This window comes from Trachypithecus francoisi, unplaced genomic scaffold (assembly GCF_009764315.1).
Source record: "Trachypithecus francoisi isolate TF-2019V2 unplaced genomic scaffold, Tfra_2.0 Lachesis_group20, whole genome shotgun sequence".
In the NCBI taxonomy this organism is placed as follows: Eukaryota; Metazoa; Chordata; class Mammalia; order Primates; family Cercopithecidae; genus Trachypithecus; species Trachypithecus francoisi.
Genome location: NW_022681466.1, coordinates 39,406,379 through 39,434,364, shown reverse-complemented (window position 1 = coordinate 39,434,364; position 27,986 = coordinate 39,406,379). Strand labels below are relative to the sequence as shown.

At 45.5% G+C, this 27,986-nt stretch overlaps 1 protein-coding gene across 4 annotated transcripts in view; it reads left to right on the top strand.

Annotated features, from left to right (window-relative positions):
* The window catches only part of PITPNC1 (phosphatidylinositol transfer protein cytoplasmic 1), a 327,211-nt gene that overhangs the window by 280,336 nt on the left and 18,889 nt on the right, over positions 1-27,986 (top strand). For all 4 annotated transcript variants that reach the window (XM_033183893.1, XM_033183896.1, XM_033183895.1 and 1 more), the window contains exons 7-8: positions 18,575-18,730; positions 24,476-24,539. In XM_033183893.1, the coding sequence (XP_033039784.1) occupies positions 18,575-18,730; positions 24,476-24,539 (220 nt within the window). The remainder of the gene's footprint in view (positions 1-18,574; positions 18,731-24,475; positions 24,540-27,986) is intronic.

Below are 27,986 nucleotides of genomic sequence, written 5' to 3'. Positions count from 1 at the left end.
TTAAAAAACAGCTTTATTGGCTGGATGCAGTAGCTCACCACTGTAATCTCTGCAATTTTGGAGGCCAAGGCGGGTGGATCACCTAAGGTCAGGAGCTTGAGACCAGCCTGGCCAACATGGTGAAACCCCGTCTCTACTAAAAATACAAAAATCATCCGGGTGTGGTGGCATGCGCTTGTAATCCCAGCTACTCAGGAGGCTGAGACAGGAGAATTGCTGGAACCTGGGATGTGGGGGTTGCAGTGAGCCGTGATCGCACCATTGCACTCCAGCCCAGGTGACAGAGTGAGACTCCATGTAATAATAATTAAAAAAAAAAAAAAAAGCTTTATTGAGATGTAGATCACATACCATACAATCAGCCATTTTCATCACCCCACACAGAAACCTCATATATTTTAGCTATCATCTCCCTACCCTCTCCCCTCACCTGTCTCCCAACCCTCAGCAACTACCCTGATCTACTTTCTGTCTCCATAAATTTCCCTGTTCTGGGCATTTCATATGGATAGGGTCACTTAATAAGTGGTCTTTGGGGACTAGCTGCTTTGACAGCTCCTTGGTTTTATGTGTATCCCTCTTAAGATTCAAGTTCAAGAAATCCTACATTAATTCGGGGCTAAACTTTACTTTCATTGGAGGGGAATGAGAATGAAATCTGTAACACCTTGGAGTCTTCAGGAGAAGTTCCAGAATGGAGAGAAAAAAATCTGACATGTGATATGTGTTGTTCATCCATCCCTATTTTAGGGCTGAGGGTTATAGTTACATAATGTAGCAGTTCCTGGCTGGAGTTCTTGCTTAGCCTTTTTTCATTCGGCATTTGTCAAAAACTTCTCATTTCAATTAACAGGGCAAGCCCCTGTTGGCTATTGCCCTTTGTGGTTCAAATCGAAAGCGTAATTAATCATGGAGACTTCCTATCTCAGTGAATGTCAGCTAATAAGATTGCCTCCAAGATGCAAACTCATCCCCAACTGGACCAACCTCTCCTGTGGGCTTCTCCTTGCACCTTCCAAGTGGGAGACTGATTCTATCCAAAACGGGGATGCAGTTTTACATGGGCTGCTCGAACAAGCCCTTTGCTCTGCCTTGTCCCAGTGTGAGACGGATGAAGCCTGCAGGTGTGGTTGATCCTATAGAGGGGGCGCCTTCTAAAGATGTGCCGAGGTCCATCTGGCCCCAGGGAAACAGCCCTGGCACCAGCTCAACCCCCTCGATACAGATGAGCTTTAACTACAAGGGTCCAATTTGCCATCTGCCAAGCCTGGAGAGAATCGGTAGCATCCGGAGCCAGAAATCTCATTGTGGATGAATTTATAAAACCCTGGCCAGAAGAACTTGCAGCCCCACGCGTTCCCCACCAGCCAGCTGCCGGGCGAGAGGAGCTGGGCAGGGCCCTTGAGGCAAGAGCATCGCTTGCAGAGAAGTTCCACGTCCCCCAGTGGAGCCAGATGCCACTCCTGGGGTTCGATGCTCCATGACCACGTGAGTGAGCTAGAAGAGTGACCGCAGAACCTAGAAGACTTCCCTTGTGAAAACCTCTCTGATTCATGTTATGGGTTTGTTTCCCCCCAAAAAAGCTATGTCGAAATCCTAACCCCCAGAGTGTGAAGTTATTTGGGATAGTGTCTTTACAAAGCTAATCAACTTGGAGTGAGATCATTAGGGGACCCCTAATCCAGTATGATGAGTGTCCTTATAAAAAGGGGAAATCTGGAGCTGAGTGCAGTGGCTCACACCTGTGATCCCAGCACTTTGGGAGGTGAAGGCAGGTGGATCTCTTGAGGTCAGGAGTTCAAGACCAGCCTGGGCAACATGGTGAAACCCCATCTCTACTAAAAATACAAAACTTAGCTGGGAATGGTGGTGGGCGCCTGTAGTCCCAGCGACTCGGGAGGCTGAAGCAGGAGCATTGCTTGAACCCAGGAGGTGGAGGTTGGATGGCGCCACTACACTCCAGCCTGGGCGACACAGCAAGACTCTGTCTAAAAAAAAGGTGGGGGGGTGGGGGAGAATTTGGACACAGAGACAGACAAGCACAGAGGGAAGACGATATGAAGACGCAGTGAGAATGTGATGACTTCACTCCAGAGTGATGCTTCTACAAGCCAGGGAATGCCCAGGGGAGAGGCATGAAACAGATTCCTCCTCACAGCCCTCGGAAGGACCAGCCCTGATGACACCTTGATCTGGGGCTTCTAGCCTCCAGAACTGTGAGACAATACATTTCTGATGTTTAAGCCACCAGTCTGTGATACTTTTTTTTTTTTTTTTTGGCCTCTGTGATACTTGATACAGCAGGAAACGAATACACTAGGGGGATTAACCCTCTACCCTAAATAGGTATGAATGAAAAACACATATCACATGTTAGATTTCTTTCTCTGCATTCTGGAACTTTTCCTGAAGGCTCCAAGGTGTTGCAGATCTCATTTTCATTCCCCTCCAATGAATTACCATTTCAACCAGGTAAAGTTTAGCCCTGAGTTAATGTAGGATGTCTTGAACTTGGACTTGAACTTGAACCGGTGGGAAGGGAGCCCTGCCCTGGCTTGGAAGATTACTAGAATGAAAGGATAGCATATGCCTCTGTATGCCTCTCAGCCCTTCACAAGGAGAGCTTGTATGTCACCTTTAAGATGCATGAAGCCTGCCAGACTTTGAGGCTCCCCAACCTGCCATTGGGAGGTGGCTGCCCAGTACATGCACCGTTCAAGGAGAGCTCCCTGCTTGACTGGGACCACAAGGTTCCAGAGGCCCCCAGGTGAAATCGCCTAAGGGAGCAGCGCACAGCAGGGACAATCTGCTCTGCTCTCTGCTTTCGTCCGCTTGGAACAGAATGTTCCTGCCTCTGAAACGTAAGAGAAAGAGGGAAAGAAATTGGTTCTGAGCACTGAAGACTGTCGCTTCCCCTGGACTCAGAACCCAGTCATAACATCCCACAAACAAGAACCCTTCTCTCGCAATTCCTCCAACCACCACACGTACGGACACTGGCATGTGACAGCTTCCAGAAAATGGAAATGCCCACCCAGGCTTTCACTCACGCAAGGAAACCTGCATGCTGTTGGACAGTCATATTTTTTATTTGAGATGGTCAGCATTTTTCTTTACATTTGACTACAGGATAACAATAAACTCATAGTAATCCTACAGCCCCTGGGATATTCCCACTGCCTTTCTTTGGAGGAGCTTAATAAGATTTGAACTAAGTATACTACAGTATCTCTCAGGGCATTCTTGTATCATGTGCTTATCACTTTGGGATGTCTTCTGTGCATCAGGCGCCTTCTATGTGCCAGGCTGGGCTGGGGACTTTGCCTACATTACCCAATTTAAGTTTTGCGGCCAGGCGCGGTGGCTCACGCCTGTAATCCCAGCACTTTGGGAGGCCGAGGCGGGCGGATCACAAGGTCAGGAGATCGAGACCATGGTGAAACCCCGTCTCTACTAAAAATACAAAAAAATTAGCCGGGCGCGGTTGCGGGTGCCTGTAGTCCCAGCTACTCAGGAGGCTGAGGCAGGAGAATGGCGTGAACCCGGGAGGCGGAGCTTGCAGTGAGCCGAGATCGCGCCACTGCACTCCAGCCTGGGCGGCAGAGCAAGACTCCGCCTCAAAAAAAAAAAAAGTTTTGCAACAACCCTGCAAGGGAGTTATTTTTTTCTTTTTTTTTTTTTTAGATGGAATCTCCCTGTATTGCCTAAGCTGAAGTGCAGTGGTGCAATCTTGGCTCACTGCAACCTCCACTTCCTGCATTCAAGTGATTCTCCTGCCTCAGTCTCCCGAGTAGCTGGGACAACAGGTGCACGCCACCACGCCCAACTAGTTTTTTTGTATTTTTAGTAGAGACGGGGTTTCGCCATATTGGCCAGGCTGGTCTCGAACTCCTGATCTCGTGATCTGCCCGCCTCAGCCTCCCAAAGTGCTGGGATTACAGGCGTGAGCCACCGCGCCTGGCCAGGAGTTTTTAACACCATTCTACAGATGGGGGGACGGAAGCTCTCCTCTGATCAGTTGTGCCAGAATTTCAGACAGAAAGTCCTGTCCACATGGTGTAGGGGTGATGTGTTAAACCATTGGGGCTGCAATAACAGAATACCATAGACTGGGGGTGGCTTATAAACAACAAACATTGATTTTTTACAGTTCCAGAGGCTGGCAAATCTGAGATCAAAGAGTTGACAGATTCAGTGTCTGGAGATGGCTTGTTTCTTGGTTCATAGATGGCACCCCCCTCACTGTGTCCTCACATGGCAGAAAGGGTGAAGGCGCTATCTAGAGTTTCTTTTATAAGAGCACTAATTGCCTTCCAAAGATCCCCACCCCCTAATACCATCACATTGGTGATTAAGTTTCAACATATGGGTTGGGTTCGGTGGCTCACACCTATAATCCCAGCCCTTTGGGAGGCCAAGGCAGTAGGTGTGCTTGAGGCCAGAAATTTGTGACCAACCTGGGCAACATAATGAGAGCTCATCTCCACAAAACATTAAAAGAATTTTTTAATCAGCTGGGCGTGGTGGTGCCTGCCTGTAATCCCAGCTAGGTGAGAGGATCACTTGAGCCCAGGAATTCAAGGCTGCAGTGAGTTGTGATGGCATCACAGCACTCCAGCCTGGGAGGTAAGAGCAAGACCCTGTTGCAAAAAACAAAACCAAAAAGTTTCAACATGTGAATTGGGGGAGGGAAAACAAACATTCAGACCAAATGTTCATGGGAGCCAGGTCTGGGAGGACTGTGGCTGAATCGCTGATCATTTCTGAGCTTCAGGTTCCTTATCAAGAGCCTGGAGACAATATGTGTACTTCACAGCAGTGGCTGGATCTTGGCTGTACCTTCTGATCACCACCTGTTCAGACCCCACTCAGGACCAGTTAGATCAGAGCATGGGGGGGTCTAACCTTGCTCTTCTGTCTGGGCCTCATCCCCAGAGGTTTCTGTCACAATTCTGGAGGCCGGAAGTCTGAAATCAAGGTGAGAGATTTCGAGGCTCTAGGGGACCATCCTTCCTTTCATCTTCCAGCTTGCAGTGGCTCCCAAAGTTCCTTGGTTTGTGGCTTCTTAACTCCCATCTCTGCCTCTGTCCTCACATAACCTCCTCCTCTGTGTCTTCTCCTCTTCTGTCTCTTATAAGGACACTTGTCATTGGATTTAGGGCCCTCCCACTTAATCCAGGATGATCTCATCTCAAGATCCTTAACTTAATTACATCTGCAAGGACTTTTCCCAAATGAGATCACATTCATAGATAGATACTAGGGGTGAAGACCTGGACATATCTTCGGGGAGGGTCACCATTTAACCCACCGCAGACATCTTGCACTCTGTTTTCTGATTGTACTGAGTTGAGACCCAGCAAGGATTTCAAGACACATAATCTCGGTCACAGTAAAGTCCAGCCTTATGACGTTTTATAATTGGCCAGACCTTGAAACCTGCCTATGGAAAGGCCCAGGGGATTTTTAACATCGGGGATGAAGGTTGAGGTTTATAAACTTCCTTTTAAAATGAGGAAACCTGGAAATGGAGGATTAAAATGTAAAATAATTCTGTTCTTTTATAAAGAATAAGTGCTATAACAGAGTTTGAATCAGGACCAAAATACTAGACACTGTAGAGATACAAACCAGAAAAAAAAAAAGTATATATATATATATACACACACACACATATATTCACATATATATATACTTTTTTTGGAAATGTTGTAAGGAAAGGTCAGCTGATGTGTGAAGGGGGCAATTTAGATACTGAATGTTCACAAACCCAAGTGAGAAAATAAGAAAGAAAATGACTTCATAAAGAATGGGTCTTGGGAGGTGTTAAGGAGGACAGTGAGGAGGAGGGGGTAGAATGTGAAAAGAGAAGTTTGCAGCGACTGGACTATTTCAGATAAGACCAGATAGTTTGATTCCTTTCCCCTCCCCACCCCTGTTTTTTTTGTTTGTTTGTTTGGTTTGGTTTGGTTTGGTTTGGGTTTTTTTTTTTTTTTTTTGGCTCATCTTCATTCAAAAGCATTTACCTGGATGTTCCTTTCTAATCTTGAGTTTTGATTAAAGGAGTCCTTTCCCTTACCTCCCTCCAGCTCTTTGAAAGTGAATCTTTAATTATAGGCCATGTTTGAGATTGACTAGATGAAATCAACAGCTGTAGATATGACACCAGACTGCAAAATATCGACACAATGTTGCCATAAAAAGCCCAATCATTAATTGCTTATTTGGCACTGGGCTATAACAAAAACACCCTTTTTCTGTTTAATATTAAAAGTAAATGTAGTGGAAAGAACATCAAGCTAGAAGTGGGATAGGCTGGGATTCTAGTCCCAGCCCTATTGTCGAGTACCTGTGATTTGCGGGCAAAGTATTTTATTTTTCTCAGGCCTTGGTGTCCTTATCTATAAAACTGAGGGCATGAAACCAAATTATCACTTTCAGCTTAAAAATTATATTCTTAGTCATGAAAATACAGCATACTTATCATTTCTATCTATCCTTTTTCCAAAACTTTATTTCACAATACCCAAATATAATTATATACTTTTGTCATGCAATCAGGAACCACACATTGATTTAAGCATCCACATCATTTTTGCTGTGCAAGCAATGCTTTTCCAGTCTTATTCTGAACTGAAGTGAGCTGTCAGTCCCGACAGTTCTCAACTGCTTTGGAAATGCAATCCACTGGTGTTCCATTTTTAATACTGCAAAGTCTTGTTTTATTCTTCAAGAATATGAACCTGAAATGTACATGAAGATGCTGGAATAGATACCATCTCAAACTCAGCTGTCATTGACTGAAGAAACAAGCCAAGGGAAGTCCATGAATCAGGGAGGGAGGGCAGGGTCGGGCACGGCCAACTGGTCCAGGTTTCTCTTGCTCAGTCAGACCCACTGTGCAAGGACCTGAAGGGCATGAAGGCAGCTCAGATTATGGCCCTGGTGACTGACAGGAAGGCAGTCAAACGCCTAGGCAGATGGGGTGGGACCCCAGTGAAACCCCACTTCCAAGCCAAAGACAGTTTAAAGCCTGAAAGCCAAGCTACAGGTTAAATCCTCAGACGGGATTGAGAACTGGTCTTTCCTCTGATTGATCCCCACCCTTCACCTATTTTAAATATGCCTACTCTTTCCTAATTGGTTATCTACACTGTCATGCCCACTTTTGAGTGGTATCTTCACTTGAACCTTTTTTGCATACTCACAAACCAATCAGCACACACTCCCTATTGTTAGCCCATAAAAGCCCCAGGCTCAGCCATATTAAGAGACTTTCCCACTTTGGGGTAGGTAACCACCCCCAGTATCCTCTCTTTGTTGAGAGCTTGCCTTTCACGTAATAAATTCTACTCCACTCACTCTCTGGTGTCTGCCTGCCTCATTCTTCCTGGTTGTGAGACAAGAACTCAGACCTAGCTGAGCTAAGGAGCAGAAAAAAAATCCTGCATCAATGGTTTTTATTTTATTTCCCTGCCTCTGGTGCCTGCCCACTTTGCTTTGTTTGCTGGGTTTTTTGTCTCCTACATCTCAGGGTTACCAGGAGCTTGGCCTCCTGCTTTCCTCTACTTGCTGTCCCTGCCCTATCCTTTACTTACTCAGTTGCTTACCCAAGCAAGAAGACCTCCACTTAGGTTCTCAAGGGTTTGCCTGTCCATATTCTGGTCAACTGCAGAGTGGAAGCCATGTCTTCTAAGCCTCAAGATAGTTGTTTACGTGCAACTATCAGAGGTAAATACTCATCATTTACCTCTGTTGGGAGGAAGTCAAAAGACAGATGGGGAAAGAAACCAAATTTCCCTGTTTAAATCTACCTCCTGTATTTTAAATCATGAGAGCTTCTTGGGAGGTATAAATTTCCTTGTTTTCAGCTTTCTGGCTTGTGGCTGATTGTGTGAACTTTTGGTGTGCTCTGGGAAAGAACAAAGCAGCATTCATTCTCTTCATCTTTGGTAATCCAGTTAATGCACCTGTTTTATAATAATCTTGATGGATGTGTTTTGTTACCTGTTGCTGAGCAACAGCCCCAAAATTTAGTGGCTTAAAACAATGACAGTGCATTGTTTCTCACAATTCTGCACTCTTGACTGGGTTTAGCTGGCCAGATCTGCTCTTCATGGTGTGAGCTTGGATTGAAATATCTAAGATGGCCCTTTCACTCAACGTGGTCTCAGTTGAGATGGCTGGAGCATCTAAGACCTGGTTGAGCATCTTGCCACATGGTCTTACCACATGGCTAGCTTGGGCCTCCTCACAGCATGGTCCTCTAAGGTAATCAGCCTAGTCTTCTTACATTGTGGAGGGTTCCGGTTTCTGGCTTCCAGCTTCTCTTGAAAGGCTAAACTGGCCAGGTGTGGTGGCTCACGCCTGTAATCCCAGCACTTTGGGAGGCCGAGGCGAGTGGATCACAAGGTCAGGAGATCGAGACCATCCTGGCTAACATGGTGAAATCCCATCTCTACTAAAAATACAAAAAAATTAGCCGGGCGTGGTGGCAGGCGCCTGTAGTCCCAGCTACTCAGGAGGCTGAGGCAGGAGAATGGCGTGAACCCAGGAGGTGGAGCTTGCAGTGAGCCGAGATCACGCGACTGCACTCCAGCCTGGGCAACAGAGCGAGACTCTGTCTCAAAAAAAAAAAAGAAAAAGGCTACACTGACATAATGTCTCTTCTGGTACATTCTGTTGGTCAAAACAAATAACAGACCAGTCTAGATTCAAGGTGTGGGGAAATGGTGAGAGGAACAGCATGTCAGCACATTGGGGGAAGGAATTGACGGTGGCTATCTTTGGAGATGTATGGTAGATAATCTCTCAATTTACTGGTCTTCTCTTTTTCTTCTTTTTTTCCCCCAAATTCAACATTATTTTTATTGTATTTTTTAAACATACAAAAAGCTGTACACAGCTTTTTAACACATACAGCTTGATGATTTTGGACATAAGTATACACCTGTGAAACCATCACCACAATCTATGCCATAAATCTGTTTTTGTATTTTGTTTTTTTTTTTTTTAGAGACAGAGTCTTGCTCTGTCACCCAGGATGGAGTGCAGTGGATCAATGTCAGGTTACTGCAACCTCCACCACAGGGATTCAAGCGATTCTTGTGCCTGAGCCTCCCAAGCAGCGGGGACTGCAGGCGCACACCAACATGCCCAACTAATTTTTTGTATTTTTAGTAGAGACAGGGTTTTGCCATGTTGTCCAGGCTGGTCTTAAACTCCTGAGCTCAGGCAATCCACCTGCCTTGAACTCCCAAAGTGCTAGGATTACAGGCGTGAGGCACTGCACCTGGCTGCTATGCCACAAATCTATCCATCGCCTCCTAAAGTTTCCTCCTGCCCTGTTTTAATATTTTATTATTATCTTTTTACTCTGAATGGCATTATATGGTATAGGAACACAGAGCAGGCAGGAACTAGTCCCATGGTCTCAAGCAGCAAATTTCCCAGCAATTCTGGGGTGCTATGGAAAAGCATGTCGTCTCTGCCCTGGACTATAGGATTGGATACATTATTTAAAGGCTCCTTTGACTGCCTTGGGAAATGCAATAATGACTAACATCAACTGGGCACATGCTACGGGCCAGGCCCTGTGTTAGCCTTTTTCATGTATCATACATATTTTATTTTATTCATTTTTCTTTGAGATGGAGTCTCACTCACTTTGTCTCCCAGGCTGGAGTGCAGTGGTGTGATCTCAGCTCACTGCAGCCTCTGCCTCTCGGGTTCAAGCGATTCTCCTGCCTCAGCCTCCCAAGTAGCTGGGATTACAGGCACACGCCACCACACCTGGCTAATTTTTGTAGTTTTAGTAGAGATGGAGTTTCACCATGTTGGCCAGGCTGGTCTCAAACTCCTGGCCTTAAGCAATCCACTCACCTTGGCCTCCCAAAGTGCTAGGATTACAGGTGTGAGCCACTACGCCCAGCCTCATGAATCACATTCTCTCTTTTTTTTTTTTTTTTTTTGAGTTGGAGTCTCGCTCAGTCACCCAGGCTGGAGTGCAGTGGCGTGATCTTTGGCTCACTGCAACATCCGCCTCCCAGGTTCAAGCATTCTCCTTCCTCAGCCTACCAAGTAGCTGGGACTACAGGTGCCCACCACCACACCCAGCTAATTTTTTTTTTTTTTTTTTTTTTTTTGTATTTTTAGTAGAGACAGGGTTTTACTATGTTGGCCAGGCTGGTCTCAAACTCCTGGCCTCCCAAAGTGCTGGGATTACAGGTGTGAGCCACCACACCCGGCCGAATCACATTCTTAAATAGCATAGTCTTTCCAGGCCTATGCATATGATTTTGGTGGTGGTTTCTGGGTTGCTTTAGGCAATGGAAACACAACATGGCAAAATTAATAGAGAAGATTCAGAAATGTCACCCACACTCAAGGTCACCAGCCCCTCCCTTCACAGATGTACTTACTCCCTTCGGATACTTATTATTCATTCTCTTTTCCGTCCCCCTTCCCAGAATCTCTTTTGTCAATATTGTTCTACTCCATTAGCAAAACAGACTTAATATCCTATTAATCAAATATTTGTCCTACTTGAGTCCTTTCTCCTCTTACCCCCAGGCCCACTGTCTTCCTACAACAGAGACAAAGAAGGAAAGACCCTGAAGGAAGCTCAGGGAACCCTGATCGTCTGTGTAGGGTTGAGTCTGTTCTGAGTGGAGGGAAGTGCTCTATGACCACACCCCTCCTAAACACCCAGGACAAAGAAATGTGGTCAAGGTGGAAGGCAATGCAGTACCTGCTTCCCATGGAGCACACTCAGGAAACATGCTCAGGATCATGACTGTGATAATATGACTTTAGACCAGCCGCGGTGGCTCACGCCTGTAATCCCAGCACTTTGGGAGGTTGAGGTGAGCGGATCACAAGGTCAGGAGTTCGAGACCAGCCTGGCCAACATGGTGAAATCCTGTCTCTACTAAAAATACAAAAATTAGCCAGCGTGGTGGCGCATGCCTGTAGTCCAGTTACTTGGGAGGCCGAGGCAGAAGAATCACTTGAACCCGGGAGGCAGAGATTGCAGTGAGCCAAGATCACGCCACTGCACTCCAGCCTAGGTGACAAAGCGACTCCATCTCAAAATAATAATAATAATATGACTTTGGGTAGGACCATCAGCAAATCCAGAGCCAGTGCATGCCCTGAAAAACCCACTGAGGTAGCAACATAGCATTTTTCAGATTGTATTTTTGTATTTTTTTAATGTTTATAATATGTCATTTCATACCATAAAACTCACCCATTGAAAGCGTACAATTTGGCCAGGTGCAGTAGCATATGCCTGTAATAACAGCACTTTGGGAGGCCAAGGCAGGTGGATCACCTGAGGTCGGAGTTCAAGACCAGCCTGGCCAACATGGTGAAATCTCATCTCTACTAAAAATACGAAACTTAGCCAGGCGTGGTGGTGTGTACCTGTAATCCCAGCTACTTGGGAGGCTGAGGCAGGAGAATCGCTTGAACCCAGGAGGCAGAGGTTGCACTAAGCTGAGATTGTGCCACTGCACTCCAGCCTGGGTGACAGAGTGAAATTCCATCTCAAAAAAAGAAAAGGAAAGAAAGAAAGAAAGTGGTGTATAGTTCAACTTCTTTTTCATATACTTATCTAGTTGTGAGCCATCATTTTAATCTAATTTTAGAACATTTTAATCATCCCAAAAGGAAACTTTGTTCCTGTTTGCAGTCATTCCGTATACCATTCCCTTCCCCCAGCTTTAGGCAACCACTGATCTGCTTACTTTCTCCATAGATTTGCCTCCTCTGGACATTTCATATCCATGGAATTATACAGCGTGGCCTTTGGTGGTTGGCTTCTTTTACTTAGTGGCATGTTTTCTGAAGTTCATCTACGTTGGTGCATGTATCAGTACTTCATTTCTTCTTTTTTTTTTAATTTCAGCTTTTAGGCCGGGCGCGGTGGCTCAAGCCTGTAATCCCAGCACTTTGGGAGGCCGAGACGGGCAGATCACGAGGTCAGGAGATCGAGACCATCCTGACTAACACGGTGAAACCCCGTCTCTACTAAAAATACAAAAGGCTGGGCGCGGTGGCTCAAGCCTGTAATCCCAGCACTTTAGGAGGCCGAGACGGGCGGATCACGAGGTCAGGAGATCGAGACCATCCTGGCTAATACGGTGAAACCCCGTCTCTACTAAAAAATACAAAAAACTAGCCGGGCGACGAGGCGGGCGCCTGCAGTCCCAGCTACTGGGGAGGCTGAGACAGGAGAATGGCGTGAACCCGGGAGGCGGAGCTTGCAGTGAGCTGAGAGCCGGCCACTGCACTCCAGCCTGGGCGGCAGAGCCAGACTCCATCTCAAAAAAAAATAAAAATAAAAATAAAAAATAAAAAATAAAAATACAAAAACTAGCTGGGCGAGGTGGCGGGCGCCTGTAGTCCCAGCTACTCGGGAGGCTGAGGCAGGAGAAGGGCGTAAACCCGGGAGGCGGAGCTTGCAGTGAGCTGAGATCTGGCCACTGCACTCCAGTCCGGGCGACAGAGCGAGACTCCGCCTCAAAATAAATAAATAAATAAATAAATTTCAGCTTTTAGATACAGGGGGTACATGTGCAGATTAGTTACATGGGAATATTGTGTAATGCTGAGGTAGGGAGTATGGATCCTGTCACCCTGTAGTGAGCATAGTACCCCATGGACACGATTTCATTCTTTTTTATGGCTGTGTAGTATTCCATGGGCACCTAGATTGATTTCGTGTCTGCTTTTGTGAATAGCACAGCGATGAACATATGAGTGCATGTGTCTTTTTGGTAGAATGATTTCTTTTCTTTGGGCATATACCCAATAATGGGGTTGCTGGGTTGAATGGTAGCTCTGTTTCATATGTTTGTTGGCCACCTGTATGTCTTTGAGAAGACTTCATGTCTTCTTATGGCAATATTTCACTGTAAGGATATAACACATGTTGTGTATCTGATGTAGACAAGCCCCTGAATGGGTGCTTAGCCCAGGAGGTTCCTGGCTTTGCCCAGGAAAGAATTCAAGGGTGAGCCGATGGCATTTAAAGTTGAAGCAGTAGCAGCAGAGGTGCTGCTCCTTGCAGAGCTGGTCTGTACCCCAAGCAGTGTGCCCAGAATAACAGCACAGAGGCAGTTCTGTACTCATTTTATACCCACTTTTAATTATATGCAAATTAAGGGGCAGTTTATGCAGAAATTTCTAGGATGCGGGTGGTAACTTCCAAGTTGTCAGGTCATTGCCATGGAAAGGGGCAGTAACCTCCCAGTGTTGCCACGGTGATGGTAAATGACATGGCCGTTTCTTATGGAAAGCTGCTTCCACCCCAGACCTGTTTCAGCTAGCTCTCAATTTGGTCCAAAGACCGAGCGAGCTTCTAGAATCAAGTCTTCATTTCTTGTTGTTGTTTTTTGTTTTTTGTTTTTCTGAGATGGAGTCTTACTCTGTTGCCCATGCTGGAATGCAGTGGTGTGATCTTGGCTTACTGCAACCTCCACCTCCTGGATTCAAGTTATCCTCCTGCCTCAGCCTTCCCGAGTACCTGGGACTACAGGCATATGCCACCACACCCAGCTAATTTTTTGTGTTTTTAGTAGACACGAGGTTTCACCATATTGGTCAGGCTGGTCTCAAACTCCTGACCTCAGGTGATCCACCCACCTCGGCCTCCCAAAGTGCTGGGATTACAGGCATGAGCCACTGTGCCTGGCCTCATTTCTTCTTATGGCATAATAATAATTCACTGAATGGATATACCATCTATTCTATACCCATTCCTCAGTAATGCAGTTGCTGGGTAGCTCTGTTTTAAGTTCTTTGAGAAGTCTCCAGATGGCTTTCCACAGTGTGGACTAATTTACATTCCCACCTACAGTGTATAAGCATTCCGTTTTCTCCACGGCCTCACGAACATCTATTGTATTTTGACCTTTTAATGATAGCCATTCTGGCTGGTGTGAGATGGTATCTAATTGTGGTTTTGATTTGCATTTCTCTGATGATTAGTAATGCTAAGCATTTTTTCATGATTGTCGGTGACAATCTTCTTTTAAGAAGACCTCATGGCCAGGGCTGGGCAGGGACCACTTGGCTGCGGGATGTGCACCGCCCCGGCACCTGCTTGCCCTCTGCGCTCACCCAGGGCCGCCACATGCCTATGGCTCTGCTTCCAGCCAGGAGCCCTGAGCATGGGTGTGCAGACCCACCCTAAAGGGCGGCCCAGGCCCCACGCTAGGCAAGGCTGGCGAGAGACTGAAGGCAGCATGCAAGGCCTCTCCTGGGAGTGGGGGTTGTGCTTCCCACAGTGACCTCAGCTCCACTCCCGCTCAAGTGAGCCCACAGGCGAGAGCTGGGAGGCACTCCTCCCAGACACTCCACTCGGACCATAAAGCACTCCTGTTTCAAAAATAAATAGACAAATAAATAAAATAGAAGACTTCATGGCCGGGCATGGTGGCTCATGCCTGTAATCCGAGCACTTTGGGAGGTCAAGGTGGGCAGATCACTTGAGGTCAGGAGTTCGAGACCAGCCTGACCAACATGGTGAAACCCCGTCTCTACTAAAATACAAAAAATTAGCCGGGCGTGGTGGTGCATGCCTGTGGTCCCACCTACTCGGGAGGCTGAGGCAAGAGAATTGCTTGAACCCAGAAGGCGGAGGTTGCAGTGGGCCAAGATCATGCCACTGCACTCCAGCCTGGGCGACAGGGTGAGACTCCATCTCAAAAAAAGAAAAAAAGAAAAAAAAAAAGAAGACTTCATTTATTTTTATGCCAGAATAATATTTCATTGTATGGACATACCACATATTGTGTGTCCATCAGTTCAAGGAAATTTGTATTGTTTCCATTTTTTTTGGCCATTATGAATTAGAACATCCATGTACATGTTTTGTTTTTTGGAGTTTTGTTTATTTTTTGAGACAGGGTCTCACTCTGTCACTGAGGCTAGAGTGCAGTGGCATAATTACAACTTAACGCAGCCTCAATTTCCTGGGCTCAAGTGATCCTCCCACCTTAGCCTCTCAAGTAGCTGGGACTATAAGCACATGCCACCACGCCTGGCTAATTTTTGTATTTTTTGTAGAGAAGGGGTTTTGCCATGTTGCCCAGGCTTAAACTCCTGGACTCAAGTGATCCACCCGTCTCGGCCTCCCAAAGTGCTGGGATTACAGGCACGAGCCACTGCACCCGGCCCATGTACATGTTTTTGTGTGGATACGTGTTTTCAAATCTCTCGGGCAGATATCTGGGAGTGAAATTGCTAGGTTAAATGGTAACCCTATGTTTAATCTTTTGATGAGCTACTGAAATGTTTTTGAAAGTGGCCACACTATTTATATTTCTGTCACAATGTATGAGAGTGCTAGTTTCTCCCTATCTTTTCCAACGTTTGTTATTGTGAACATAGAATTTCAACTAGTCTTTCACTTAGGTATTTACCAAATTTTGGTTAAGATTCTGATGTCCCAGCCACATGTGTGTGATACGTCAAATAGGGTTCAAGCATTCACTCAACAAGCATGTATTCAACATCTGTGATGCGCTCACCTGCCAGACCCATGACAGGGGAAGCTTCAGAAGCATAAAGGAGGAGCCCTCATTCTGAGCCACCCAGGAAAGGGTCCTTGGAGGGGATGAAGTTTTTATTTTTTATTTTTTTGTTTTTTGAGACAGAGTCTCTCTCTGTCGCCCAGGCTGGAGTGCAGTGGCACAATCTCGGCTCACTGCAACCTCCGTTTTCTGGATTCTAGTGCTTCTCTTGCCTCAGCCTCCCTAGTAGCTGGGATTACAGGCGTACATCACCATGCCCAGCTAATTTTTTTTGTATTTTTAGTAGAGACAGGCTTTCACCACGTTGCCCAAGCTGGTCTCAAACTCCTGACCTCAAATGATCCACTTACCTTGGCCCCCCAAAGTGCTGGGATTACAGGCCGCAGCCACCATGCCTGACCAAGTGTTTTTCTTTCTTTCTTTTTTTTTTAATACAGCTGGGGTCTTGCTGTGTTGGCCAGCCTGGCCTTGAACTTCTGGCCTCAAGCAATCCTCCTGCCTTGGCCTCACAAAGTGTTGGGATTAAAGGCATGAGCCACTGTACCCAGCCCCTAATTTAAGTCTTGAAGCAAGGAAAGGAGAATCAGTCAGAGTGCAGGAGTTGGTGTGGGAGAAGGAACTTCAGGAAGCGGGACCAGTGCCTATCTAGGAGGTTTCAGACTCCTAGGGCTTTGGAGAATGTGGCCAGCGGGAGCTTCTTAAGGCTCACAAGAGAGGTGTGGCATTGGGAGGTTGGTCTGGAAAAGATGCCAGAAAAATAAGTAATAACATAAAAGACCTTGTACTTCCTTCCTGCCAGGGCATATTACTTTTATGCTACACTCATGGTGCCATGGACAGATTTTGAGGAGGGGAGTTTACATCTGGGAGGCCACTGTGGCAGCAGAGTGGGGAATGGTGGATGGAGAGATTGAGAAGAGGCAGGAGGGCAAGCATTCACCCTCTACTTTGATGAAGGCCTGGCGTCAGCCTGGCATGGAAGTTGGCCCTGGGAGTGCACTGTGTTTTTTAGAGGAGCTACAGTTGTGGAAGTGGTCATCACAGCAAAAAGGTCCTGACAGAGGAGGCAGATCTGTAAGGGAAGTCAAGGGCAGCCTGAAAGCCCTCTTTAGAGGCCAGTGCCAGATAGCCTTGGCAGAGCCACAGCCAGACCTGAGGGAATAAACCTGTCTTTATTTGTAAGCAGCCTGCTTTTACCTCCCAAACCCACCCTGAGACACAGTCTGGTCTGCATTAAAAGGGCTGGGGCTGTCCCAGCCAATGTGGTTTTGTGTCTCATCCTATCTACTTCTCTACACAGGACCCCCTGACTGCCAGGTTTACCAGCCAGGCCAACGTGGCAAAACCCGGTCTCTACTAAAAATACAAAAATTAGCTGGGCGTGGTGGCAGACGCCTGTAATCCCAGCTACTTAGGAGGCTGAGGCAGGAGAATCACTTGAACCCGGGAGGCAGAGGTTGGGGTGAGCCAAGATCAAGCCACTGCCCTCCAGCCTGGGTGACAGAGCAAGACTCCATCTCAAAAACAGCAACAACCAAAAACCTTTTACCTGTTTTTCATTCTTATAATTGAAGTATAATACAAGATTAAGTGTAAAACTCAGTGAATGTGTACATGTTACATCCAGATCAACATATAATCATCCCAGAAGTTTCCTTCATGTCCCTTTGCACCAAACCCCAACCGTCAAAGAGATTACTGCTCATTTAACTTTTATCACCATACATAAAGTTTTGCTTGTTCTTGAATTTCAATTTGAATCATACAATGTATATGCTATTGCATTTGACTACTTTTGCTTAACATAGCATCAGTGAGAGTTGTACATGTTTTTGCATGCATCAGCCATTTGTTCTTTTTCATTGCTGTCTAGTATTCCATTGTGCACCTAGACCACAATTTATCTGTTTGGTTTCTTGCTGATGAACATTTGGACTGTTCCTGGTTTTTGTCTACTGTATTTAAAGCTGTGGTGAGGCCAGGTATGGTGGTTCACACCTGTAATCCCAGTACTTTGGGCGGCCAAGAAGGGAGGATCACTTGAGATGAGAAGTTGGAGACCAGCCTGGGCAATATAGTGAGACCCATCTCTACAAAAAAAGAAAAGAAAAAATTGAGGCCAGGTGCGGTGGCTCATGCCTGTAATCCCAGCATTTCGGGAGGCTGAGGTAGGCAGATCACGAGGTCAGGAGATCGAGACTATCCTGGCTAACACGGTGAAACCCCGTCTCTACTAAAACTACAAAAAATTAGTTGGCATGGTGGCGGGCATCAGTAGTCCCAGGGGAGACTGAGGCAGAAGAATGATGTGAACCCAGAAGGCGGAGCTTGCAGTGAGCTGAGATCGCGCCACTGCACTCCAGCCTGGGCAACAGAGTGAGACTCCATCTCAAAAAAAAAAAAGAAAAGAAAAGAAAAAATTGAGACACAATATAATTCATCCTTTTAAATAAATGTGCAATTCAGTGGTTTTTAGCATATTCAGAAGGTTGTGCAACTATCACCACTGTCTAATACCAGAACATTTTCATCACTCCAAGAGGAAATGTTATATCCATTCATAATATACATCCCTTCCTTTCCTCAATCCTTGTCAACTACTAATCTACTTTCTGTCTCTATGTTTGTTTGTTTGTTTGTTTTTGAGATGGAGTTTCACTCTTGTTACCCAGGTTGGAGTGCAATGGCGCGATCTCGGCTCACCGCAACCTCTGCCTCCCGGGTTCAAGCAATTCTCCTGCCTCAGCCTCCCAAGTAGCTGGGATTACAGGCAGTAGGTGGGATTACCACCACGCCCAGCTAATTTTGTATTTATAGTAGAGACGGGGTTTCTCCATTTTGGTCAGGCTGGTCTCGAACTCCCGACCTCAGGTGATCTGCCCACCTCGGCCCCCCAAAGTGCTGGGATTACAGGCTTGAACCACTGCGCCCGGCCCTGTTTCTATGTTATTTCATACTTATTCCTGACATTTAATATCGATCATCAAACTTTTAATATATCAAATTTCTTTGCTTTTTTTTTTTTTTTTGAGGATCCTAAACACTTCAAGTCAGAGAAGACAGGACGGGGACAGTTGAGGGAAGGCTGGAGAGATAATCATCAGCCCATCATGTGCTCCTACAAGCTGGTGACTGTGAAGTTTGAGGTCTGGGGGCTTCAGACCAGAGTGGAACAATTTGTACACAAGGTAAGTGGCCCAGCAGCAGTTCCTGGGCTATGGAAAAGGTAGCTGTCTATATTGCCAAGTTAAAGTGCATGATACACAGCAGGTGCACAAATACTGCACCAACATCAGGTCACTGCATCTCAAAAACACTTTTTGGGCCAGTCGGGGTGGCCCACGCCTATAATCCTAGCACTTTGGGAGGTCGAGACAGGTGGATCCCTTGAGGCCGAGAGTTCAAGACCAGCCTGGCCAACATGGTGAAACCCTGTCTCTACTAAAAATACAAAAACATTAGCTGGGCGTAGTGGTGGGTGCCTGTAACCCAGCTACTCAGGAGGCTGAGGCAGGAGAATCGCTTGAATCCGGGAGGCAGAGATTGCAGTGAACCGAGATCACACCATTGCACTCCAGCCTGGGTGGTAAGAGAGAAACTCTGTCTCAAAAAATAAAAAACACTTTTTGGATGAAAATGCATTTTATGCATGGGTTCAGTTTTCTTCCAATAATAGATGTTTTACACTTCGTCTCTCATTCTGTGACCTCCGTGTCTGTTAGGCAAGTGTATTTGGGAAATACACTTCTCACTTTGGCATTGGGCTCATCTACTCCCAGACAGAGGCACGTGGGAAACAGCCAAAGGGCTTATCTGTGAGCACAACCCCTAAGGTTAATTGCCACCCAAAAGATCTTTAAATGTAGGCACCTAAAGCGGAAGATGCCCAGAGATAGAACAAGAAACCCCAATAGTCCCATTAGACAGTATACCCCAGCATTTCTGCTCCTTTAATAATTCTGTTACCAAAGTGGCCAGGTGCGTTGGCTCATGCCTGTAATACCAGCCCTTTGGGAGGCTGAGGCAGGTGGATCACTTGAGGTCAGGAGTTCGAGACCAGCCTGGCCAACCCGGTGAAACCCTGTCTCTACTAAAAATACAAAAAAATTAGCCAGGTGTGGTGGCACGTGCTTGTAATCCCAGCTACTCAGGAGGCTGAGGCAGGAGAATTGCTTGAACCCAGGAGGCAGAGGTTGCAGTGAGCTGAAATTGTGCTACTGCACTCCGGCCTGGGCGGCAGAGCAAGACTCCATCTCAAAAAAAAAAAAAAAAAAAAGAAATAATAATAATTCTGTTACCAAAGAATTGTTAACAGCCTCAGGATGCAGATTTCAATTGTATACCTACTTTGGCTAAGCATGTTCATTTTGGGTTTTTTTTTTTGTTGTTGTTGTTGTTGCTGTTGTTGCTGTTGTTGTTTTGAGACAGAGTCTCACTCTGTCACCAGGCTGAAGTGCAGTGGCACGATCTCAGCTCACTGCAACCTATGCCTCCCGGGTTCAAGCAATTCCCCTGCCTCAGCCTCCCGAGTAGCTGGGACATGCCACCATGCCCAGATATGCCCAGATAATTTTCATATTTTTAGCAGAGACGGGGTTTCACCACGTTGGCTGGCATGGTCTCGATCTCTTGACCTCGTGATCTGCCCGCCTCGGCCTCCCAAAGTGCTGGGATTACAGGCGTGAGCCACTGCGCCTGGCCAGCATGTTCATTTTGTAGCAGAATCCCACTTGGTGATGATCCATATTTTCTCAGGGTTTCTAACATGACTCTGTCCCTCATGGGAGAAAAAAATGGGAAATGCAGTGTTGAGCATTGCCCTTTGTAGCTGCTCTCATTTTCATAAGAATAAATACTGCTCAAATTGTCTCTACATTCCAGATAGGCTGGTTATCTGTTTATTTTTCCACTTAAAAACTGATAAAGAGTAGCTTTCCAAAATTATTTTGGAGTCACTGGAATTTAACCTTAATGCACTCAGCTTTTCATTACTTAGATGGATTTGTCTATTGAGATTGGGGTCCAGTTAACAATAAAAAGTTTAGTTCTGGAATTTAGGTCCAAGAACTAGACTGCCAGTCTCTTGAACCCTCATAACTCAGGCTCATGGTAAATGGCGGACTCTGGCACAAACATGAGAGCCCTTAAAAAAAAAAAAAAAAAAAATGAGAGCCCTGGGTGTTTTCTTGAACACAGAAGCATGGCTCTCCTCTCCCGTGCTCCAGAAGCCAGCCAGCCAGCCAGGAGCCAGAATGAAATCTGATACATAGAAATCAAGCTCCAGGATCCCCTGTTTTCCTCCTGTGTCCTGGTTATCGCACAGGAAAGCAATTGCAGCTCCTGAAGTACATGTTTTCCAGCCTCAGCAATGTGTCTATGTAAGACAGTATCTTCCTCAGTTTCCCACAGCATCCCTTTTTATGTGTGGCTTTTTAAGGTAAAAAGACCTCCTCTTTCTAGGGCCACTATCATAGTGTTTTTTTGTTTTGTTTTGTTTTTTTGAGATGGAGTCTCAATCTGTCACCCAGGCTGGAGTGCAGTGACGTGATCTCGGCTCACTGCAACTTCCACCTCCCAGATTCGAGCAATTCTTGTGCCTGAGCCTCCTGAGTAGCTAAGGCACAGGTGCGTGCCACCACACCCAGCTAATTTTTGTATTATTAGTAGAGACGGGGTTTCACCATGTTAGCCAGGCTGGTCTCGAACTCCTAACCTCAAGTGATTTGCCCGCCTTGGCCTCCCAAAGTACTGGGTTTACAGTCGTGAGCCACCACGCCCAGCTTCATAGTATGTTTTATTTCTACTCACAAAGCACATTTATCAAAGCCAGAGTTGTCAGTTAAAAAGAGAATAATGCAAAATAAAAATAAAGCTGGGCGCAGTTCATACCTATAATCCCAGCACTTTGAGAGGCCAAGGCAGGTGGATCACTTGAGGTCAGGAGTTCGAGACCAGTCTGGCCAACATGGTGAAATCCCATCTCTACTAAAAATGCAAAAATTAGCTGGGCGTGGTGATGGGTGCCTGTAGTCTCAGCTACTCGGGAGACCGAGGCAGGAGAATCACTTGAACCCAGGAAGCAGAGGCTGCAGTGAGCCTAGGTCATATCACTGCACTACAGCCTGGGTGACAGAGCAAGACTCCGTCTCCAAAAAATAATAGTAATAATAATAATAATAATAATTTAAAAGGCCATATTTAGATTGCCCCAGGGTCCACTGTGTTTCTTTTCTCACAGCTGACTCAAGCTAGTTTTGAGAATCTGTTTCTTGAAAACACCTGTAAGATTTATGCTTTGCCCTTTCCAAATATAATGAAGTGTTATTGACACTCCAGAAACACACCTGCTCTGGCACGTGAGTCGCTAATGAGTATCTGAGGCTAGCATTTGCATGGGTTGAAGGTGCCAGGATGCCTTTCTCTGAACACCTTTGTTTTTTTAAGAATCTATTCACAATTAAGGGGAAAAAATGTTCGAAAGCGAGCCATTAGCACATTATTGAATTCTTGTTTCCAGCCGACAGCTGTGTTGTGCTTCGTGTAACAGGGCACATTTACTGATGCCTCGATGCTGTTCTTTTGATTTCCATGAATTTGAGACACTCAGCACTCAAGTGTGTATAGCTACGTGTTGTTTCTTGTATTCATTATGTGTTTCCTACTTTCAAGTCATAAAAGCCTCACTAGATATCCAGAGGCCTGCAGTCATAAACACTTCATTATAAATGCTTTCCTTGTTTCTGCAAATTCACTGAATTAAAATCCTTCATTTATTGAAACATGCTTCAACCTTCCATGAGAGGTTTTTGACAATCACTGGATTTGTTTGGCAGGAAGAAAGGAATGTTGGAGGGAGACTGTGAGTATCCAAGAAATGTAAAAAGACATATTTACCCAGGATGGAAAAGAATACCATGAAATAAAAACACATGAACAGTATCTCACACACACACACACATACACAGACACACACACACACACAAATGGTATACACTATTTTCCTTAGCCTTCTCTTGCCATTATGTGTCACCATAAGAAACAATTTCATCCCTTTTGTGTCCAGTCAAGCTTATCATTCCCATTATGTTCTATTCTAGTTCAGGTCTCTTTTTTCATCCTTTCAATGATAGTTAAAAGAAACTGCCTTTTTTCCCTCCTTCTATTACATGAAAGTCAAACCTAAAAGGATATTTATTTATCTTGTATCTTACACCTTCATTTATGTTTGTTTAAAAATTGAGGCCGGGCATGGTGGCTCATGCCTGTAATCCCAGCACTTTGGGAGGCCGAGGCAGGCGGGTCACAAGATCAGGAGTTCGAGACCAGCCTGACGAACATGGTGAAACACCATCTCTACTAAAAAAAAATACAAAAATTAGCCGGGAATGGTGGCAGGCACCTGTAATCCCAGCTACTCAGGAGGCTGAGGCAGGAGAATCACTTGAACCAGGGAGGCGGAGGTTGCAGTGAGCCGAGATCGCACCACTGCACTCTAGCCTGGGGACAGAGCAAGACTCCATCTCAAAAAAAAAAAAAAAAAAGATAAACAGAAAAATTGAATCAATATTTATTTTTTAATGATTTTTGTGGGTACATAGTAGGTGTAAAGATTTAGGGGATATATGAGATGTTTTCATAAGGCCTGTAATGTGAAATAAGCACAAAGTGAGGACTGGGGTATCCATCCCCTCCAGCATTTATTCTTTGTGTTACAAACAATCCAATTACACTCTAAGTTATTTTAAAATATACAATTAAAAAAATGAATTAGGCTGGGTGAGGTGGCTCACACCTGTAATCCCAGCACTTTAGAAGGCCAAAGCAGGTGAATTGCTTGAGGCCAGGAGTTTGAGACCAGCCTGGACAACATGGCGGAACCCTGTCCGTAATAAAAATTCAAAAATTAGCCAGGCATGGTGGCGCACACCTGTAGTCCCAGCTACGCAGGAGGCTAAGGCACAAGAATCACTTAACCACAAGAGGCAGAGGTTACGGTGAGTTGAGATTGCACCACTGCACTTCAGTCTGGGGGACAGAGCAAGACTCTGTCTCAAAAAAAAAAAAAAAAGAATCAATATTTAGGATATGTCATCAGAAAAGAGAGAACGTTAAGTGCTGTTCACTTTTTAGGATACGTCATCAGAAAAAAGGGAATGTTAAGTGCTGTTTGCTTAGAAGTGACTTGCTGTCGGCCAGGTGTGGTGGCTAACACCTGTGATCCCAGCACTTTGGGAGTTTGAGGCGGGCATATCACGAGGTCAAGAGATCGAGACTATCCTGGCAAACATGGTGAAACCCCATCTCTACTAAAACTACAAAAATTAGCCAGGCACGGTGTCACATGCCTGTAGTCCCAGCTACTCATGAGGCCGAGGCAGGAGAATTGCTTGAACCCTGGAGGCGAAGGTTGCTGTGAGCCGAGATCACGCCACTGCACTCCAGCTTGGTGACAGAGCGACTCTGTCTCCAAAAAAAAAAAAAAAGTGACTTGCTGCCTAGAAAAGTGTTCTAGATTTCCAACATTTATGACCTCCTGGCACCAACCAGTGAGACATACACCCTCCCACAGATGAAAAGTAGATGCTGTTTTAGTTAGATGGAGAGAAAAACTTCAAGGTAATTAACCTAGAGATTTATTTGTATCACTGCTGTGTGACTGTCAAGTATTTGTCATTAGTTTGTACACATACCCAGCACTACTCTCAAATAAGATAAGGAGATGAATATACTGCAAGTATATGTACACCATGGGGAAGGGCTGGAGGTGTGTGAGCACTATAGGACCTATAGACAGCCTGTAATTGTCATCACCTACAGACAGAGGGATTAAGAACTCTGTAATCACAAAGATTCCCAGAATTGTTAACAACTTGTCTTCCAAATAGTTTTCATCAACGATGCTATTATTTCAATCTCCTTCTTTTACTTTTTAGGTGGTCCGAGACATTCTGCTGATTGGACATAGACAGGCTTTTGCATGGGTTGATGAGTGGTATGGTAAGTCAATTTCTCCAAAATAACTTGTAGAACAACTTCATGTTGTCTTGGGCTTTCTGTCCATTTGGCTTCAACTGCTACCTAGAAGGACAACAACAAAGGCAAGGCTGTTGCTTCCTGTGTTGGAAATAGCACTGTCTGCCAAGCATAATGAAGATGTAATTATAGAAGCTTGGTCTAAAATAACCACGGAATTATTGACTAAGTAGGAACCTCAGGATGTTTGATGCTTACATAGTTGATACGCACGGCTCCATCATTTTCTGTTAGATGGGTTTCAAATCCATCCTAATTTATGCTAAACTTCAAGATCAAAGCTGTCTGAAGCATCCTGTCAAGTAAAAGCAGTCCTTTGATTCAGAAAACATTTGAAACCACCCCTCACCAAATATATATAGGTTCTGCAAAAATTCAAGGGCAGACAGAGGCATAGGTGCCCGGTTCATCCTAATTGAAACTATTGTTCTGGCTTTTTTGTTCATGATCTGGGAAGAGTTAAACGATTTCTACACGTTTCCAGCAAATGAAAACAAGGTTAGCTTCATCCCATGATGGATGGACCATCCTTCCCAGGTCCTCAGCAGTCTTGTTTTGTCCACATGAATTTTCTGCACTCCCAGAATCAGTCATCAGATGGCTACCGTCCTTGGCTATAAATAGAAAGGAACACGCCCCACCAGTGACTTAGGTTAGATCTGATTTTCAGGTCGATTGTCTAATGAAATGCCCTCCTCCTTGGCCTTTTCCTAAGTCACATTAAATTTGTTCTGAGTATAACCTAGATTGCATTTTGGTCCTTTTCTGTCACTGTTTCACCAACTCCCTCCCTTTTCTGAGCAGAAAGTACCAAAGTAAAAGGACACGTTAGACGGAAGGGGCAAAGACAGTCATTATTATTAGTATTGTTAGCGATTTCTGAGCCACATTTAAAAGGCATGGTTCTATAAGCTACGGGCTTTTCTTTTTTTTTTTCTTTTTTTTTTTTTTTTACCTCCTTTTGCAGTTTTCCCAGATCTGCACCTTCTGAAGCGCAAATGCACCTTTCTGGGTTTGTCCAAATGCAGATCATTTAACGCTTTCTTATCACACACGCACAGAATGCCGCTCTCATGCCGCAAAAGCACTGGCTTGCCACATTGTCATGATGTCTCCCAGAGACCTGTCTATTTCTAGTTGCGTTTTGTGAGGCAGGCAGGAGAGTCTCCTGTGATTACTTCCGCTGATCCTTAAATAAATCTTTCTGGTTGTTTTTTTCTGGGGAGCTTTTCTCCGATTCTCAGAGGGAGCACAGACCCCAAGAAAGGATAAGAACTTCTGGTCTCTCCCAACTTGTGCTCCTCAGAGCTCACGGTTTCCTCACTACCAACACCAAGGAAATATCAAAAGGATATTTAAAGAATCTTAGGTGCAAACTGATTATAAGTTTGCCAAAAAGAGAGGTACCTGAATGGCCAAAAACCTGCCACTTTGAAAACCAACAGACAGGGCACGTGGATAGATTTCTCTCTGTTGCCAGAGTGCCAAAGAAGATTTTTCAGCTAAAAGAATAGCCGGATTCTGATCAAGAGGACAGAATAATAAATAAATAAATAATAAGTAATAAATAAATAAATAAGAGGGTTTGATTACAGGCAGGATATAGGAAGAAAACCCAACGTGGGTGGGTATCTAGTAAATGAAAGGCCAGAAAGGGGATGGGGGATGGAGCCTGACTCTTCCATCTCAGCTGAGCCTAGGGCAAAGGGCAAGGAAGAGACTTAAACTTCGGGACTTCCTTTTTTTTTTTTTTTTTTTGAGACAGAGTCTCTCACTGTCATAAGGGCTGGAGTACAGCAGTGAGCAATCTTGGCTTACTGCAACCTCTGCCTCCTAGGTTCAAGTGATTTTCCTTGCCTCGGCCTCCCAAGTAGCTGGGATTACAGGCTCCCACCACCACGCCCTGCTAATTTTTTTGTATTTTTAGTAGAGACGGGGTTTCACTATGTCGGCCAGGTCAGTCTCGAACTCCTAACCTCGTGATCCACCCACCTCAGCCTCCCAAAGTGCTAGGATTACAGGCATGAGCCACTGCACCCGGCCGAGACTTAGGAACTTCTAATAAAAATTGAAAAAAAAAAAATCCTGCCAGGCACGGTAGCTCACACCTGTAATCCCAGCACTTTGGGAGGCCTGGGGTGGAGGATCACTTGAGCCCAGGAATTCGAGACCACATGGGCAACATAGCAAGACATGATCTCTACAAAATAAATAAATAAATGAAATAAAATTAGCCAGGCACAGTGGTACATGTCCATTGTCTTAGCTACTCAGGAGACCAAGGTGAAAGGATCACTTGGTGAGCCCAGGAGCTGGAGGCTGCAGTGAGCTGTGATCGCACCACTGCACTCTAACCTGGGTGGCCAAGCAAGACCTCATCTCTTTTTTTTTTTTTTTTTTTTGAGACAGAGTCTCGCTCTGTCGCCCAGGCTGGAGTGCAGTGGCCGGCTCTCAGCTCACTGCAAGCTCCGCCTCCCGGGTTCCCGCCATTCTCCTGCCTCAGCCTCCGGAGTAGCTGGGACTACAGGCGCCCGCCACGTCGCCGGCTAGTTTTTTGTATTTTTTAGTAGAGACGGGGTTTCACCGTGTTAGCCAGGATGGTCTCGATCTCCTGACCTCGCGATCCGCCCGCCTCGGCCTCCCAAAGTGCTGGGATTACAGGCTTGAGCCACCGCGCCCGGCCCGACCTCATCTCTTAAAAAAAGAAAAAGAATTCTGGGATTATAACAGGACCCCAAGGCTAGAATAATGTACCAAAGGAAACAGGAGATTTCCCTGAATCTGGATACCTTCAAAAAAGAGCACGCACTTACTTAGGATGAGTGAAGTGGAGGCATTTAACAACTAAGGAGTCTATTGTGCAAAAAGCCTTTCCCTTATCTGAGCACAAAACAACAGTGTGGGCTTTAGTGAATGTGGATCATCAGAACACCTTGCACTCCCCAGGGTGGGTCTCCCCTTGCATACACTGACATAGCTCCAACCAAAACAAACAGCCTTTTCACTCACAAATGGTCTGAGAACTACACTGTTAATTTCATGTAAGCTACTGCAACCGTCAGTACCCACAGCTGAGCTACTGACCGGGAAAACAGTGGCTCCTTCATCACACAGATGCAGACACTCAGTGAATCAAATGAATGGAAATGCCTCCTGTCCACAGAGTGCCTTCTCAGTCCCATATGCAAAGTAATTCTGGGAACTGTGGACCATGTGTGCCACTGGTACCCAGGCTAAGCGCCCACTAGCATTACCCTTCCACTCCATTTTGGGGTACCTGAACGACTTATTTTTATTTGATCTGGACAGGCTTAGTGAGGCTCTCATTAGTAAACATGGAAAAGATCCAAAATAAATCCTCGCCTATAGCTATAGCTTCTAGCACTGGTTCTCAAAGTAAGGTCCCTGGAC